Source organism: Ostrea edulis, chromosome 5 (assembly GCF_947568905.1).
Source record: "Ostrea edulis chromosome 5, xbOstEdul1.1, whole genome shotgun sequence".
Taxonomy (NCBI): domain Eukaryota; kingdom Metazoa; phylum Mollusca; class Bivalvia; order Ostreida; family Ostreidae; genus Ostrea; species Ostrea edulis.
Window position 1 is genome coordinate 37,158,977 of NC_079168.1, and position 18,051 is coordinate 37,177,027.

The window sequence follows — 18,051 nt, forward strand, 5'->3', positions numbered from 1 at the left end:
CGCATATATACTACTATTTTATACTGCTTCATCTTGTAATTGTATTTCTATTGTTGGTGAATAAACCTATTCAAGATATGAACCAAGTATTTGTAGCTGTCCGCCTGAAGACAATGTGTTTGTCATTAAAGTACTGGGTAATAGTGTGTGTGGGGGGGAGGGGGGGTCTAGAGAAAATAACATTTTCATTGTGTGGAAAGATTTGAAAATATTATACATGTATATCATACCACTCTCCAGTATTCAATAGTTTTTCGCGACCACTTTTTGTCTCGTTCCCTTGTTTGTCCTGGTTGCCATGAACAATGTCATTTCCGGTATTCCGTTTAGACAGATACAGTACGGCCAACGCGGATCCCGTTTTAGATCGCGTTCCCCCCACGGTGTATTAATCCTTCCCGCGCTATCCCTCCACGGTATTTCATCGCGGGGCACAATTACTCACCGCGGTGTGAAGTATCGTTATTTACCTGTTAGGGCAAACTACCTGTACAATTTTTTCGTCGGCAGAAAATGACTACGGCTTGCTCATCGTTAGCTTTGTGGCATTACATACCGGTATATTAAATAAATCATTTAAGAAAAAATTAAAAAGTAAAATCAAGGAACTATCTTGGTTCTCAAAAACAAAACAAAAAAGTCGCATTTAATTTTGTTTTTAGTATTTTTATGCTACATATAATGATAATGCATCTTGGATAAGAAGTTGTGTCCTAATATCAAAACTAATTAAACTACTTATACTAATACAGTAATGCATCCTCAATAGTTAGATGTACAATTCTTACTACCACATGTTTTATATTCTAAATAAATATACTATTGTACTGATCTAGGTAACAAGATAAGACGGAAGTCCGAAATGAGTTAGTACGTCATCGGCGGCCTCTAGAGAGTTTTCACCCCAGCCATTGTGTTTTCCTCCCCAATAACCATGGACGATGAATATATTGTCACCAGGAAACGGCGCTGTCAGATAATGTTTAATATCATACCATCTTGATCCGGGTTTCCAATGTGCCCAACCACCATTGAAAGGATATTTGTCCCACACAAACATCATTCCATCCACTGGATTAGGGATATTCTTATAATCTATGCCGTAAACTTTTGACAGCTGGAAATGTGCATGTCTTACAACTTCGTCGGTTACCCGAGTGTCGTCGTTGCTTTTGCTTACAACATTTCCTATTCGTTGAAGATGACTCCAAAATGGCGCATCCTCAAAGTCTGCATAAGACACCAAAAGAACGGCCTTTCCTGTCCTGGATATCCCCCAGTGCATTGATTGTCTGTATGGAAAGTCTGAATGGGTAAATGTTATATTACAGGACCTTCGAAACCACCAAGGAAAGTCATAAACAAGGAAAATCTTCGATGATTCGATGTCGAACACTGCATCAAGTGCTGATTGGAAGACAGGATTGTCAAAATCAGGCATCTCGATTTGCTGCAGCGGTACCTTTGGAAGAGCTAGTATCACATTTCGTGTGTACACGCTGAAGCACTCGTCTGTAGGGATTGTTTTACCATTGACAGTTACTGTTCTTTTGAATTTCAGCAGATAGTACCCTCCTTCTGTTCTTGTTATTTTCATGAGTTGACTATTTGGGTGGTACATGTGCCTAAGGAAAAAAATACAGGCATGTGATTTCATTCTTTGGACTGACATTAATACTCGATAAGGATTAGATGGTGATCATCAGTGTTTTCGATTTGTAACAGATGTGACCAGCCCTTATGTATAAAAGTAAGAGAAAAATAAATGCTGGGTTTATCACATCGTCGTTTACCCACGGGTGCTTCTAGGAGTGTGAGTGGACTCAAAACCGTGGTTTGCGACGATGGGTTTATCATAAAAACTGAGGTCAAGTAAGTCAATCTAAACGATAACTTTATAACGTTTTGCCTCATTATACGCTGCAAATGTTTTATGGTTCTCCAGAGTAAAATGCATGTTAAGAGAGGCTAGGAAAGGTGATTTTGTGTTGTGTATAATATCCATTGCTATTTTGGCAATTAAAATTGAAAAACCTTGTTGGGTTCCGAAGAAGGAATTGTTTCATGAATCCTGCTGGAAATGACCCCATCCCAGTTGGGACACTGACAACACGTGGAAGGCAAGTATGAATGTCAGTGTCTTCTAACCCTCTACGTGTTTTAGGAAATCGAAAAAGACTTTGCCCTTCGAAGAATCCTGTATGGAACAGGTTGTTGTCAATGATGTAATTAATTGCCTCGTTGCTTATTCCCGTTTTGTGTATAACTTCCTTGTAGCTACAAAAACAAATTTTATACGATATCAGATGTAAAAGTACATGTATATAACGTTTTTCTTGAATTCTGTTGTCAAATATGATAAAACATAAATTATTCAATTCAAAGTCCAAACCCTGAAGCATGTGTATACATATGAAGCCAGTAAGAATACAATAAAATAAGTCGACAAAAGGCAGACAATGTTTGGCCCCTGTTTCCTCGGGATTATGGACGTAGCTTTACATGTATGTAAATCACTTACCCATTTTTAATATTTGAATACACAGGATGGAAGTTAATACAAACAGAAAATCAAACAGTTTGCATTGATTTTTTAAAAAGAAAAGTTAATTGCACGAAATAATTTGAAACATAGAATTCATGGTAGACTGGTGTAGAATAGATATGTATTTCGTGTATACAATACAACATAAAACCAGATACAATGTAGTATGCATCCCCAATCACTTGATTTGTTTCATACCTAGGAAATTCTAAACAAAAATATTGCAATGTAAGATGGCTAACTAAGTGGTATGCATTTGAGTGTATTCGAGCACTGGGGTGTGAAGTGTTAACAATGAAATCGAAATAAAAATTTGGAGAAAAATTATCCAATCCGGGAAAAATTATCCACATTATCGTCTTTTCAGAAGACGATGGATATTATTTTTGTTTTGATAATTAATTTTTTCATTCGGATTTAAATTGGCCTAGTTCGATCATCAACTATAATAACTAGAGTTGAAGTGTCACTGCGCATGTCTGGTCTACCACACAGCAACCTATGCTTACAGAATGGTTAAACTTTAGTAACCAGACATGCGCACTGAAGGTCCGGAAGCAAGCTAAGCATGGGCAATTAAGTTTCGGAAGCCAACTAGACAACTACTATAATAATGGTAAATGTTCGAACTAGGCCATTACAGTTTGAATGATAAAACTCCAGACACCTGTGATTCGAGTGTCTGAACTTAAGTCTGAAACAGTGAAAACTCAATGCGAAAAGCACTTCTATCTATCTATCCATTCGTCAATCCATCCAAGACAAAAAGAGAAGTGCACGATATGATGATAGTTTTGGGTGTTTATAATTACATTAAATGTTATTTACGCTTTCTCGATTGATAAAATATATACGAAATGTTTTAACAACTTGAGCTGTTTCTGTTCAGCTGCTTGAAGTTCATAGTATAAAAAGTGTGTTATTGCAAGAGAAGTTGTCAAACAAAATATCGTAATAAAGTTGTCCTGAATATCGTTAAACTTGAGAGTAATAAAAAAACCTACATGTATACCTTTTCTATCAATACTCCATGCATTTCATATTGATGTATTTGCATGTAATGGAATTTCGAGACATGCAAAGAATACGATAGGAAATACGGAAAATGAAGACGATATTATCTAAAATACCGCGTTTGATACTAAAAATATATACAGGATTCAATTCCTTTTAAAACATTGACATTGCAATGTAGATTTTATGTTATCGGTTTCAAAACGCCAGATAAAGAAACCTTGACAGAAAAGAGGATTTTCTATGTAAGATTTTTTTTCCACATCCTGCTTGATATACTGATATTTTCAAAAATAATGTCTTAAATTAAATATATCCTAGTAACGAGGTCTAGTATTCTAATTAGAATGAAAGGAAATAAGCATAAGATCATCGGAAGACAAACTGCGAATGTGAATTCTTGTTAGTCAGCATATACGACATCAGATCTAATTAAAATATGTTTGGGTTTTTGACGAAATACACAGGTTTTCAAAAATTATTTCATAGAATTTTATTAAATTTTTTTTGTAAATGTGTAAAACATAATATTCATGTATAGTTTTCTGACGATACGATATTGAAAGTTTTTCATAACATGTTTCCTAATTACTGAAAGAATTGTAATATTCATGTACAATTCATTGTTGATTGATTACAAATGAAAACCCACAAGTAACTCTGACTGAAAGATATTGTACAAAATTGTGTACTAAAACTCATTGTTTATTATAATCAGATATAAGTTGATTAGAATAAGATATAATTACATATGAAAACCCCACACTAACCTCTGAAGGTACAATGGTACACCGTCATAAGTCACAGCGGTAAACAGTTCCGTGTTTGGATATGTGCCGTTATAATTTGTAAATGCTTCAGACAGATACCTACAAAGTACATATACATAAATGTTACCTTTTATTCATTTGCATTTGTAACAAACGAAAACATATATAGGTATATGTTGGCATACCTCGTCAGATTATGTCAGCATGAAACGTGTCAACGAATTAAATACAAAACCCTAAAAAATCGATTATACTGAACGATTGTGCATTCTTAATGCATTAAGTATATGAATTTTGTAATTTATATTTTCATGAATATCTTAACTCTTACAAGTTCCATGTAGACATATCAAAAAGTTGCATGTTAACAAAAATAATAAGCTGTATCGATCTTGCAAGATCTCAAATATTGGCAAAAGTAGACATGCATACACAAATTTTCATTTCAAACGAATTTCATAGAACGTTAACCTAACAATATTGCTGATATCGGCAGACCAATGAAATCTGGTATCATAAAGTAGAAAAATTTCAATATAGCCTTTTTGTAAACAGATGCACTGTGACAAAGGAAAGTTTAGATGAATAATAATGACATTCATCTTTGTACGCCGTTTTATAAATTTCAGATTTGCACTAAAATTTGAGAATAAGATTACAAAGTTTAGAATTTCAATACTAAAATCCATGTATATATTTACTGAGAAAATTCGGAGGGGTTTGTTTGCTCTTCCGGTCTGAGTCTGTAGGGAGTTCGTGGACCTCCTAATTCAGAAATCCTCAGATGAGTGTTTCTAAAGAATAGAAGCGAGTGTTCTGGAAGTCGTCCCATCCCCTCAACAAAAGGAACAAAAGAAAGTCCTAGTTCTCCACCGGCTTTTATCATTCTGAGGTGATCTTCCGGTAGAAGTCTCATGGCGCCAAAATCTACAGGGAGATCCGGGGCATCAGGGAACGTTCTGGTATACATCCTGCCTCCAACTCTATCGGAGTATTCATAAATTCCGATCTGTAAACCTCTGTCTCTGAGTCTCCATCCTGTGTACGTACCACCAATTCCAGCCCCGATAATGGTGACATCTTCAACATAACCTCCAGGGGAAAAAAATAAATCTGAATTAGGATACAACAACATCTCATACTCAATTTCTCTCTACACCATGCACAGGAAGTGTATACGAGTTCATGGTAGATGAATTTCAACAACAATAATACCCTGATAAAACTTGTGTCATGAATTAAGGCCTAAAAAGTAAATTTGAAGTAAGATTGTAATCTCTTTCATAATAACGACCAATATTATAATGATTATATAATAGAGGCAGGCTACTGACTAAGAAGTTTATTATTATAGGGGTTTAAAGGGGCATGGACACGGTTGATTTGAAAATTTTATTTTTCCATTTTCATTGTTTACAGTGCTTAACTGACGTATTTCTAATGGCTAACCAAAATTTGAATATCAGTTGTTGAGTTACAAGTGAGATACAGCACTCACAATTCTTTGTTATGTAAACAAGGTTCGTGCCATGTTTTTGTTTACATATAGATTACTTGATGGAAAATAGCATGTTTAAACAAAATGAGATGTGCTAAACACTAGGAACTATCAAATTATGTACAGAATTAACTTGTAAATTGAAAAATCTGCTTTAAACGAACCTTTACTGGTATATATAGCTTACATGTAAACAAAAACAGGGCATGAGCCTTGTTTACATTACAAAGAATTGTGAGCTCTGTATCTTCCATGTAACTCGACAACTGACATTCAAATTTTTGCTGACCATTAGAAATACCCTAGTTAAACATTTTGAACATTTAAAATGGAAAAATAAAATTTGAAAATTTTCAGCTCAAATCGTGTTCATGTCCCTTTAACAGTCTCTTTTAAAGTAAGCATTTCGCAAATTACATGGTGCTTGTAACGATCTATAGCTAGTTTGCCAATACAACTTGTCATTGGGTCAAATGCCGTCTGCAACTGACATCTTTCATACCGATTGTTAGACCGTTCTCTATACACTGATTTTGACCACGGATTACTCCGTTTACCTGATCTAGAGGGGCCTCCGTGGCATCGTGCTCAAAATTACACGGCCTCTCACCTCTGGCCGGCGGGAGTTCAAATCCCGCTCGCGCCTAGGTACATTTTATCTGGGTTCTCTCTTCCAACAATACACACTGTGCGCCACCAGATAACTGAAAAATTGTTGAGTGTGGCGGAAAACAGCAAACAAAGAAAGACCTGAACAAGATATAGGGTTCACGGCGGTTGTGACCAGTCGACAAGGGATGCTTACTCCTCCTAGGCACCTGATCCCACCTTCTGGTATATACAGGGGGTCCTTGTTTGCCCAACTCTTAATTTTGTATTCCTTATAGGAGTTATGAGATTGACCTCTGTTTGTTATTTTCACCTTTCATACAATATTCACAGCTTCTTAAAAAATGTCTTGCGTTTGATTCTTGCCCCGGCACTTGCCAAACCTAATACATTCCATTTAGTTAGAGAATGTTCTTTTTCCAAGCGCCCGAGACTTAAAGTATTTCGGATGCACTTACTTTTGCCACTGTGTTTCCCTATATGGCAATACTAACGAAATTGACATTCAATGTTTGATAAGACGTAGTCGGTCACGTGATCATACTTTCTTGCGTATGAATACAATTACCCCTTCAAAAGTATTTTGGTTAATTGTACTAGGTACTTTCACTTGGCTTCTTGTTTTGGCGATGACATCATAACAGAGACTAAAATAATTTTATAAAACCGACACATCAGAATACATGTATTCATAATGAGTTTATTTTGTAAACAAATAAGAATTTCATCAATCTATAAAACAGAAACATTAAACATACCGTTCATATACCCTCTGCAACTAAGTGTGTGACTTCTACAATATGGTTAATTCATACAATGACTTTGATATTGTAAATGAAGAAATGAAGACAGAGTTATAGACCCAATTACTTTATGATCGATGAGAACCTGTTGTTTACGGGCATTAACCATCAGCGAGGCTGGATTCGAGGCTTGAAAAATTATGTTCATGTCATGGCACCGCTCCGAGACTTCACTAAAATTTTCTCAAGTGAACGAAAACTCCCCGTCAGTTCGTGCTTATCTTCTCTTACACACTCTGAAGGTAAAAAAGCAATCTACCTTCACTTCTTCTAAATGTGTCAGTGTAACACTACAACCACGAGTCCTAACGATGAACATGACGTTCCCTTACACAACTTGCAAAAACCTGACCAAGAGCTCAATGTTAACTTGATCGATCTATCCTCCTTAATTCTCTCAGATCCTGTGAATTTCTTTCTGACGTCTGTGTTCAACTTCAAGTAAGCTAACACCACAGTTTCTCCATCGCTGATCGACCAAATCAAAATTTATATGACGGATGCATTTTACTCCGCTCTTCTTGTCTTCAATTGAGTCTAAATCACATTTATTTTACACCTGTTTCATCTTTTTTATTCCTTCTGAATTAAATAGTTATATTTTATATTACCTTGGATATTGTTCCCAAGTATTCATTTGATAAAATTCTAACGAACTATACCTTGTGTTTTCCGATCGTTATACCGTATATGAGTTTTTTTCCGCGTCATGTTTTTTTCCGCGAATAACATTTACGCGAATCAAATTTTCGCTATTTCAAAGTCATAGCGAAAATATGTTTCACGATTATCTAAACTTATGAAGAAATTGGGGGGAAAGGCCAGCACTCTAGATTTTTTATGCAAAGATTCAGTCAATGAAACGATTTACAGGATTACTGAGTTACCGTTACAATTATAATCACATCTCAATATGAATGATATTCCTGCTTTTCTGAATCCATCTTTGACGATTTCAGGTTTTGTTCACATGTAATCATAGAGCTTTGTCGGCCATTTCGCTCCAAGTGGTTTCATCCGGGTGAGAGATAAATCAAACTTCACCTCGTCAAATTCGGAAGACGCGCTCAGCTGATCACACACATGTGTTGCGTACCAGTTTTCAAAAACAATTTTGCACTTTTGTTTACCCTCAAGGATATTGTAAATATGTACAATTTGGGGGTATAGTAACCTAAGTCACTGTTCGTTAGCTATAATGGTACTAATACAAAACATTTATCGATAATTATTTCAGTTGGAAACGGCCATCAACAAGGTACCGTTACATGTATGAGTAGATCAGGTATAATTATACCTGGATTGAAGCGAGGAACGTTGCCCATTTAATTAGCCTGTCCTTTATTAAATAAACACCGAGGCCTACATACAATGTACCTGTTACTTGGCGCTTGTCGGATATAGCGGGAAACAAAGCACAATGAACACAAAATGTTCGCCGTATTATTACCTGAATGCTATATAACTCTATTACAAAAACAAAAATCTGTATCAAATTTACGCAAATTTATTTTATATTAATGCAATAAGTCTTTTTATTGCCCAGTAACCCATTAATTTGCTTCTTTCTTTCCAAAATCCTCTCATCAATAAAATCACCATATATTATCCTCCTCTAATGAATAAAAAGCCTGAAGAACAGTTTGTCGTGTGTTGCCACCTTTGTGACGTTTAATAATTTGTTTGAAATTCTCAAAAGTATTATTAACAATGTCATATAATTTTAACAGACAAAAAATGAAAAATAAACTAATTTTGTAAAGGGAGATAATCCAAATTTCCAGTAATTAAAACTTAGACTTAACCGAAAAATTATGAAAATGGGTCTGAAAACGCTTTACAAATTTCAAATAACAACAAAAATTGGCGGAGGAGGGGCGGAAGGAGGTAACTCACAAACTTGAAAAAACGTCCGTCCTCCAAAGCTGTAGATGGGAGAAGAGGCAGAGTGACGCACCACATGGCCGGAATTTTAATTGTTAGAATCTGATTGGTCAATCTCTGCCTGTCCTCAGACACGGGACAAAATAACCATCATCATGCTTAACCATACAATATCTCAGACTATGCCATTCAAGGAGGATACTTATTGATTACTATAAAAATTCTTAAGTAAACTTAAATTTATTTATATTAATGCAATAAGTCTTTTTATTGCCCAGTAACCCATTAATTTGCTTCTTTCTTTCCAAAATCCTCTCATCAATAAAATCACCATATCTTATCCTCCTCTAATGAATAAAAAGCCTGAAGAACAGTTTGTCGTGTGTTGCCACCTTTGTGACGTTTAATAATTTGTTTGAAATTCTCAAAAGTATTATTAACAATGTCATATAATTTTAACAGACAAAAAATGTAAATATGAAAAATAAACTAATTTTGTAAAGGGAGATAATCCAAATTTCCAGTAATTAAAACTTAACCGAAAAATTATGAAAATGGGTCTGAAAACGCCACTGACTTGACCGAAACAGGGAAAGTTCAGACCCATGAAGGAAAACTGTGGCAACACACATCAAACCATAAAATTATCAGTAGTGGGTAACAATTACATAATTTGGACATTGCAATATGGGAATAAACATATGTCCCGTACTACAACAGAAACACAACTTGTCCATGAGACATGTAGGAAAATATACATGTATCTATTACAACTCAATAATAATAATGATAAAATTGCTCTTTGAGAGATAAACATATGCCCTCGTTACAACAAAATCAAAGTATTACCGTCATTTGAGGATTTGGTTTGTATGTGATCCTGAGTATTAACAAATGACTCAGGCATAAATGTTCTTGATAAGGGATAAACATATGCCCCATACAAACAGTACATCGCATGTAACATTTCTCACTGTCATTTCACCACCGTCATATATGTGTGTAGCTTGAACATTTACCAGCCTAAGTATTAACAAATGACTTAAGCATATGTCCCCGTTAGGTAATAATCCTGAAACACACTTGGAAGTCAAGGTCCTGCACATGTAAAGAACACTGAGATCTGCCTTTTAGCTCCACTTCAACCCAGACATATATCAACATGGTGTCACATGTCTTATGTAAGATTTAAATGCATCTGATTTCCATCTGTCCAGGAATCTAATCTGACTATCACTCATCCCCCGTGATGCACAGTAAGAGGCCATTCCAATTCGAAAAGAATGTCCTTTGAATCTATTAACATCCAAATTACAAAACATGAGACTCTCTTTTAATATGTTTGAGAATTCGTGCCTTGAGACAGGGATATTTGGGGGGTAGCAAAAAAGGGGCCCTTCACGCCTCCCTCTCATTTTTAAGTAGTAATCTAATGCCCCGACTGGACAATATTTAAAAGAGTTGCACGAATTGATTGTAAGTGTAAAGACTTTACCACCAGAATGTTTATAATTTTGAAAGTGAATCAAAATTTTACTTTTTAGAAAAGTAACCTGTGACATTTGCAAGATATGATTAGCAGTGCAACTTGATGTTATTTCTCCTATTCTGAGGAACCCATGGAAAGCCAATAAAAACATTGCTTGAAATAGTACTTTCTTATAAATATTTGACACTGTATTTTCTAATGCCCCACAGATTTTATGTAGCACTGCAATTGTTATTGGTAAACGAATATCCATTGAAGGTCTTGATTTGCGACAAGAACTTAACAGTTTTTGAACAAGGAAGCATGACGTATTGTCGGGCAAGTTATTGATTCTATGTATATATGCTATTGATGAAATAAATGACACAATAGAAGAGGCTGCATAACCTTCAGCAAATAAATAAGAGATAAACAATGCCAAAGTATCCTGAGACAATGGAAGATCATTACTTATATGAAATTTGTTTGCAAAATTTCTGAAAGTAGCCCATGCCCTTTTATATGCCTGAGTGGAAGCTGGTGCCAATGTTGAATTCAACAGATTCCTCAAGACTGGTTCTAAGGAGGTAAGGCTGGCAGCTGAGGAATCAACATCGGTTCTTTGTCCATCCAAGGAGCCAACTGATGGAACTGCTGAACCTTCAAACGAGACAAACAGTCACATAGAATATTTTCTTTGGTACTAAGATGCCTAGCTTGAAACAAAATGTTAGACTGCAAACAAATGAGCACTAACTCTCTCACCAGATACATTATACATTTATCTTTCGATGATTGTTTGTTAATGATATGCACCAGAGTATAATTATCTGTGTAAAAGTAAATACATTTGTTTTTCAAAATATGACTCCACACTTTAAGAGCTAAAACTATTGGATAAAATTCCAAGAGAGTAATATTACATTTTTTCCAATTAACATCCCAAGTACCATAGAACCAATGTCCTCCTAACACTGCCCCATATCCAATAGATCCTGAAGCATCTGTATACAATTTCAATTCGTTGGAATCTACCCACCTATCCGGTAAGAAAACTGACCTACCGTTGAATTGATCCAAAAAGGCCAACCAAGTATGTAAATCTGCTTTTACCTCTTTGTTTAATCTAATGCGATAATATGATTTTGTAATGCCAACAGTGGTATTGATAAGTCGCCTTAGAAATGCTCTTCCTGGCAAGACCACATTACAAGCAAAATTAAGAAGACCAATCACTGATTGCATATCCTTCGAAGTAATCTTTTTGCAAGGCAAAATCTCCTCAATTGCATCCTTACATTTTCTAATTTTATCAATAGGTAGCCGTGCCTCCATCATCTCAGTGTCTAATTCATAACCCAGAAAAGTCATTATCTTGTCTGGACCGAATGTTTTATCCTTAGCCATAGGTATACCTATGTCAGCACAAACTGTTAAGAATGTCTCAAGTTTTTTGCGGCATTCTGTGGCAGATTTATCAACAATTAGAAAATCATCTAATACATGAGTCATAAATTTTATACCTAATTTTTCTTGTGCTATCCACTGAACCGCCGTACTAAACCTTTCAAATATGCGACAAGAAGAACTGCAACCCATCTGAAGACATGTGTCAAAATACCAATTACCTTGCCATGTAAAACCAAAATATTAAACTGGGATGCATGTAAATTGATAATCCTAAATGCATTAGAAATATCTGTTTTGCAACAATATGATCCTTTCCCACACTCTTTAATGTACTGAATAGCATCCTCAACAGAAGAGTATTGAACAAATGACTCCTCTTCTGGGATGCCATCATTGACCGATTTACCTTCTGGATATGACAGATGATGAATCATACGGTACTCACCCTCTGTTTTCTTGTTAACTAGACCTAAGGGGGAACAATGTAAAACTGGCAATGGCTTTTCTGTGAAAGGACCCATAATTCTACCCAAACATATCTCTTTCTCTAACTTCTTGCTGATAACATCTGGTAAGTCATTTGCTGATTTCAAGTTTTTAGAAACGATATTTTCAATTTCCCCTGTATAACCAATACTAAAACCATATCTAAAACCATTAACTAAAAATTCAGTTTCTATGTTGTCATACCCCACTAACCAATACTCTAACCTACTGGGATTTATTGGCGTTGGACCCTTTTGTGGAATAGGTTGCCTTTGTGGATTTATAATTACCTGTGTAAGTTTGTTTTCCATTACTTTGAAATGATTTTTGGGTTCTAGCTCTGTCCAAGAAACGAAATGGCCGTTGAAGCAGATTTTTACATGAATAAATTGGATGGATGCCACCACAATTAAAACATCTGTGCTGAAATTTGCAAGAAGCACCTAGGGTACAATATCTCCCAGCTTTGTGAAAGGCAAAGCATGCTCCATGAGGAATTTCCTCATACTTACCCAATGTTGAACGCTCTGTTGCAATTTTGCTCAACTTTTTCTCAGATTGCTTGAGGCGAGCATTAACATATATCTCCATATGGACGTCACCCCATTCTACCTCACCTTGTTCTATGAGTTCCCTGAACTCCTTATCATATTTTCTCCAATCCCCCTTGTCTTCTGCAATCTGCCTAACAGATTCCATATGTTTTGCAAGTTTTGGTTATGCAGATGTATACTTAATGCAATGTATTGTTGCATACCTATTCCATGCCGTTACCCAGTCATTCAGGGATAAGGAGCCATCCCTTACATCGTCATCATCTTCGGACCTCATATTGTGAATCACCACCTTACCTGACTGATCTTGTTCTTCAACTTTGATAGAATATTTACTTTTTCCCTTTTCCTTTTTTAACAACAGAGCCATATCAACATACTGTTTTGACCAAATTTTTGATTTGATTTTGTCTGAAACCTTTGCCTCTATTGGTACAGAAAAGCTTACAAATCCTGCCTTCTTGCCTGCATTTGCTAAAGATGGGCATTCAGTACCAACAATCTGTGAACTGTGTTCAACCACAGCACTTGATACCAAACCAGAAATGTTTGCACTCCCTGACCTACTTATCATTTGACAATCTGACCCTTCATTATGAACAGAGATACTCCCCTGCTGTTGTAGCAATGGTTTTATCTCTGCTAACACTTTCTCTGTAACCGACTTTGTTATGGCTTGGGTCAATGCTGCCAAAGTTTCAGGAGGAATAGTGGTTGGTGAAGTGCTGACATCCCCTGTCACAGCATCAGTAGAAAGTTCTCGTTCTCCTCTTTTGTTTTGGCCACGTCGAGGTCGTTTCGCCTGGTTTGTTTTGGATTGCTGGGGTTTGCTTCTTTTTCCTGGCATAATGCTAGTAAATATACCTACAGAATTGTAAATTGAGACAGAAGAATATATCCTTATATTTAACATAATCTGTGTTAAGTTAAATATGAATGCCTAGAAGATGCAAGTAATACCATGACTTTTGCGTGTGTACATCACATGCCAATATTTTGAAAATACATTCTACAAACAATTAAGTATGCATAACTACAAATGGTAATGTTATTGAAAAGCAATAAACTAAAGTGATAGAAACTGAATCTTTTCTCCTAATGGTGGCTAATCGCCTGATTCTGTACTTACACTAGTTACAGACACCCTGTACCGATTACAGCTGATAACAAAAGTTATCCAGGAAATATCACAATAAAGAAAGAACCAATATTGTTTTCAAACTAAACCAAAATTTTCCCTTAATGCAAGCAAATCGCACCCCCCATTGTGCGACTGCAAAAGCAATTAATCAGCTTCTCTTGAACAGATGCCACTCCGTAAGGACTACTAGCTACATAAAACGAAGCGCTGACATCAGTAATAAATCACCACATTTGAAGTCGTTTCACCTATTGCCGTGCCAAATCACCGAGTAGGCTTTAATGCCTTGCATAAAGACGACTATGTATTGTTAATTGTTCTTCGACTATGCAATAAACTGGTCGTGGTGATCATACAATAATCTGAGAATCGAATTCTTGTAGAAAGATCGTCAACACATTCATCATAATACTTCATACCTCAAATATAGATAATACCATGAATAGAAGGAATTTACAATTCGGTATCGAACTATTAAACTCTACAATTACCATAAGCAATAAACCTAAAATGCAACAATTTCTTTCTGAAGCAACAATTTGGAACAATGAGTTTAATAGGCATATTCTAACGATAAATTTAAGTGATGATAGAAAACGAAAAAACATTGAATCATTGATCAATCAAAAACGGGTGTGCATGCACGTGGATAGAACCAAATCACAAAGTTAATATGAACTAATTACGTTCAAAGTCATTCTCTCACTGGTACCAGTGGACGCGTGACGCAAACGTCACTTCCACGTGGACATGTAAATATCTGCCCTTGAGTGTAGATTGTCACTACATTGTACTTCGTGATAAACCTGAGAATATTCTACTTCTATCCCTAGAGAAATCAAATAAAAACCTATGAAAAAATCTCCAGGGTAAAAGTTGAAACTAAAGCGAAAAACCCAAACGGGTACAAATTGGCAAGTACAATGACTGCCTGAAACTTGTACTTAGGTCTTGCCTTAAGTACTGTAAAAACACACATATTTTAGTAATCAACTAATACCGTACAAATAAATTGGCAGGCATTTTCTCAACGATTATTCTTTACAGAAAGGATAAATCTCGAACGCATTGTGATACATTCCTAGATAAATCAAATATAATCGATGGAAAATCGCCAGGGTAAAAGTTGAAACTAAAATGAAAAAACCCAAGCGGGTACACAATGGCAAGTACAATGACTGCCTGAAACTTGTACTTAGGTCTTGCCTTAAGTACTGTAAAAACTCACCGAATTTTAGTAATCAACTAATACCGTAAGAAATAAATGGCAGAAATTTTCCCAACGATTATTCTTCACAAAAAGGATAAATCTGGAACGCATTAATATACATTCCTAGATAAATCAAATAAAATCGATGGAAAAATCGCCAGGGAAAACATGGTAAAAGTTGAAACTAAAACGAAAAACCCAAGTGGGTACAAAATGGCAAGTACAATGACTGCCTGAAACTTGTACTTAGGTCATGCCTTAAGTACTGTAAAAACTCACCGAATTTTAGTAATGAACTAATACCGTAAGAAATAAATGGCAAAAATTTTCCCAACGATTATTCTTCACAAAAAGGATAAATCTGGAACTCATTAATATACATTCCTAGATAAATCAAATAAAATCGATGGAAAAATCGCCAGGAAAAACATGGTAAAAGTTGAAACTAAAACGAAAACCCAAGCGGGTACAAAATGGCAAGTACAATGACTGCCTGAAACTTGTACTTAGGTCTTGCCTCAAGTACTGTAAGGATCACAAAATTCTGGTCACTTTAACATTTCTAAATAATACCTTACAAATTTACTGGTACGAGATTTTTTTTTATTTTTTTTTTTGGTACCACAATGAACACATATACATGTTACTAACCATACCTAAATGCTATATGCAACAAAAGAATAAATCTGAAATCTTACTCCATTTTCTAGAAAACCTATTTTCCCTCTGAAATTAACGCTCCCCTTACACTCCTAAATAAATGAACATTCCCTTGTTTATTTAAGTGAACTCCGTCACAAACGAATTTCCGACTACAATCTCCTTCACAGGGAGAAATGAAATAATTCCCGTGTTCCCAAAACACACAATAACCTAGTGATGGCAATGCAGCTCTCAGTATTACATTCACACTGTCTGCTATTTCATTGTATCCAAAATTAACCTTAAATCTTGGCAATAATTTGCAGACAATTATCTTCCCAACCTTATAACGGCGATGCATCACCGACACCACCGCTTCAATTTTTGCAGCCAACAATGCAGGATCTGTACTAGGAACAATATCGTTCTCCCCAATCATCAAAACAACTATCTCGGGACCTAATTCAACGACTTTCTCTATATCCTTAGATAGTATATCGTGAACTTTCCTTCCACCTACACCCCTGTACAAAACGGAATGCGTTCTTTCAAGACCAAGATTTTCAGAATATCTGATATCGTCACCATCCTTCAAAAATTCGTGAAAACGACGTACAATTGAGTGACCTAAAATGACAACCGAAGTTTTGCCCATTGAAGACATGATAAAATAATTTTACTCACCAAATACAGTACTTGCTAACCAATAACTCACAAACTTGAAAAAACGTCCGTCCTCCAAAGCTGTAGGTGGGAGAAGAGGCAAAGTGACGCACCGCATGGCCGGAATTTTAATTGTTAGAATCTGATTGGTCAATCTCTGCCTGTCCTCAGACACGGGACAAAATAACCATCATCATGCTTAACCATACAATATCTCAGACTATGCCATTCAAGGAGGATACTTATTGATTACTATAAAAATTCTTAAGTAAACTTAAATTTATTTCCGCAATTCAGAAATCGTTGCGAACAAAGCGGAAATTAGATACACGTGGAAAAAACCTGATATACGGGTATTTCGGTTATTTGCTGCATAAGTATGGAAGCTTCGGGCGTTATAGGACATATCCCAATGGAGATAAAAAAAAAAAAGATATCTTTTTCTTAATGATATGTATAATCGAGGGTACCTGTAAAGTGCGAAACGTTTCGGTATATTTCGTTTCGTTTCGATTTCGTTTCACACTTCAGAGGTACCCGTATCATCGATAGGTTTGTGCATAGACAATTTTCCTATATGAACTAGCCAAACTCCCGCTCCACTGTAAGTGTATGTATAGGTTAAAAATCGTTAGCTGGTCACGTCTCCAGCGAAATGCAAAAAAAAATCTCAAATGGGACGTAAAACAAAATAACAAATAAAATGGCGGTTCGCCATTATAACCGCTATACATGTGAATACCGTCACTCTTGTGTTACGTGTAGTTGTAAACTTGCATCAGAAAATGTCATACATGAGATTTTCCTTTTTCGTGACACTTGTTTTAAATAACTAATATTTTTATACTCCCTATTAGGAGTGATGTACCATTATTGTTTTAGATGTCGCATATACGAAAGCCCAGAAGAGTCATTCGACATTCGAAATCGGAATCTCGGATTTCGAATTTCGAATCTCGTATGATCCTTCTGGGCTTTCGTGCAAATATATACGCACATACGTTTGATAAACGAGAATCACAATACAAGGTTTTAGGGATTAAAATGTTTATGCATGTAAGAGTAAAGGTATTTTGTTCAGATAAAAAATAACGAAAAATTCAAATAAATTTAATATCTATGAATGGAAAACACGGACCCTTTTATCTGTGCTATTTCGTTGTCTACGATGGAAAATTCATGACTATGGATACGATATCTAAAACATTATTCTTGACGAATTGTTCGGATAAATGCATTATCGTTCACGCGTCGTGTGTTCATGCGAGTTTTTCCTCATACTTCAAGAATACACTTTGATTAAAATAAATAAATCAATAAATAGTGTACATCGGATTTAACTGTAAATATCCGA

General features: G+C 35.6%; 2 protein-coding genes across 2 annotated transcripts; both read right to left on the reverse strand.

Annotated features, from left to right (window-relative positions):
- Positions 1–832: 832 nt before the first annotated feature.
- LOC125651195 (achacin-like) lies at positions 833–5,464 on the reverse strand. Its single transcript, XM_048879775.1, has 4 exons — positions 5,031–5,464; positions 4,330–4,428; positions 2,035–2,277; positions 833–1,625 (listed from the first exon to the last, which is right to left on the reverse strand). The coding sequence occupies exons 1-4, from the start codon at positions 5,462–5,464 to the stop codon at positions 833–835; spliced, it is 1,569 nt and encodes a 522-aa protein (XP_048735732.1).
- A 3,373-nt stretch (positions 5,465–8,837) lies between these two features.
- Positions 8,838–17,372, reverse strand: LOC125652281 (uncharacterized). The gene is made up of 2 exons (XM_048881339.2): positions 16,719–17,372; positions 8,838–13,892 (listed from the first exon to the last, which is right to left on the reverse strand). The coding sequence occupies exon 2, from the start codon at positions 12,188–12,190 to the stop codon at positions 11,171–11,173; it is 1,020 nt and encodes a 339-aa protein (XP_048737296.2). The 5' UTR covers positions 12,191–13,892; positions 16,719–17,372; the 3' UTR covers positions 8,838–11,170.
- Between the last annotated feature and the right edge of the window lie 679 nt (positions 17,373–18,051).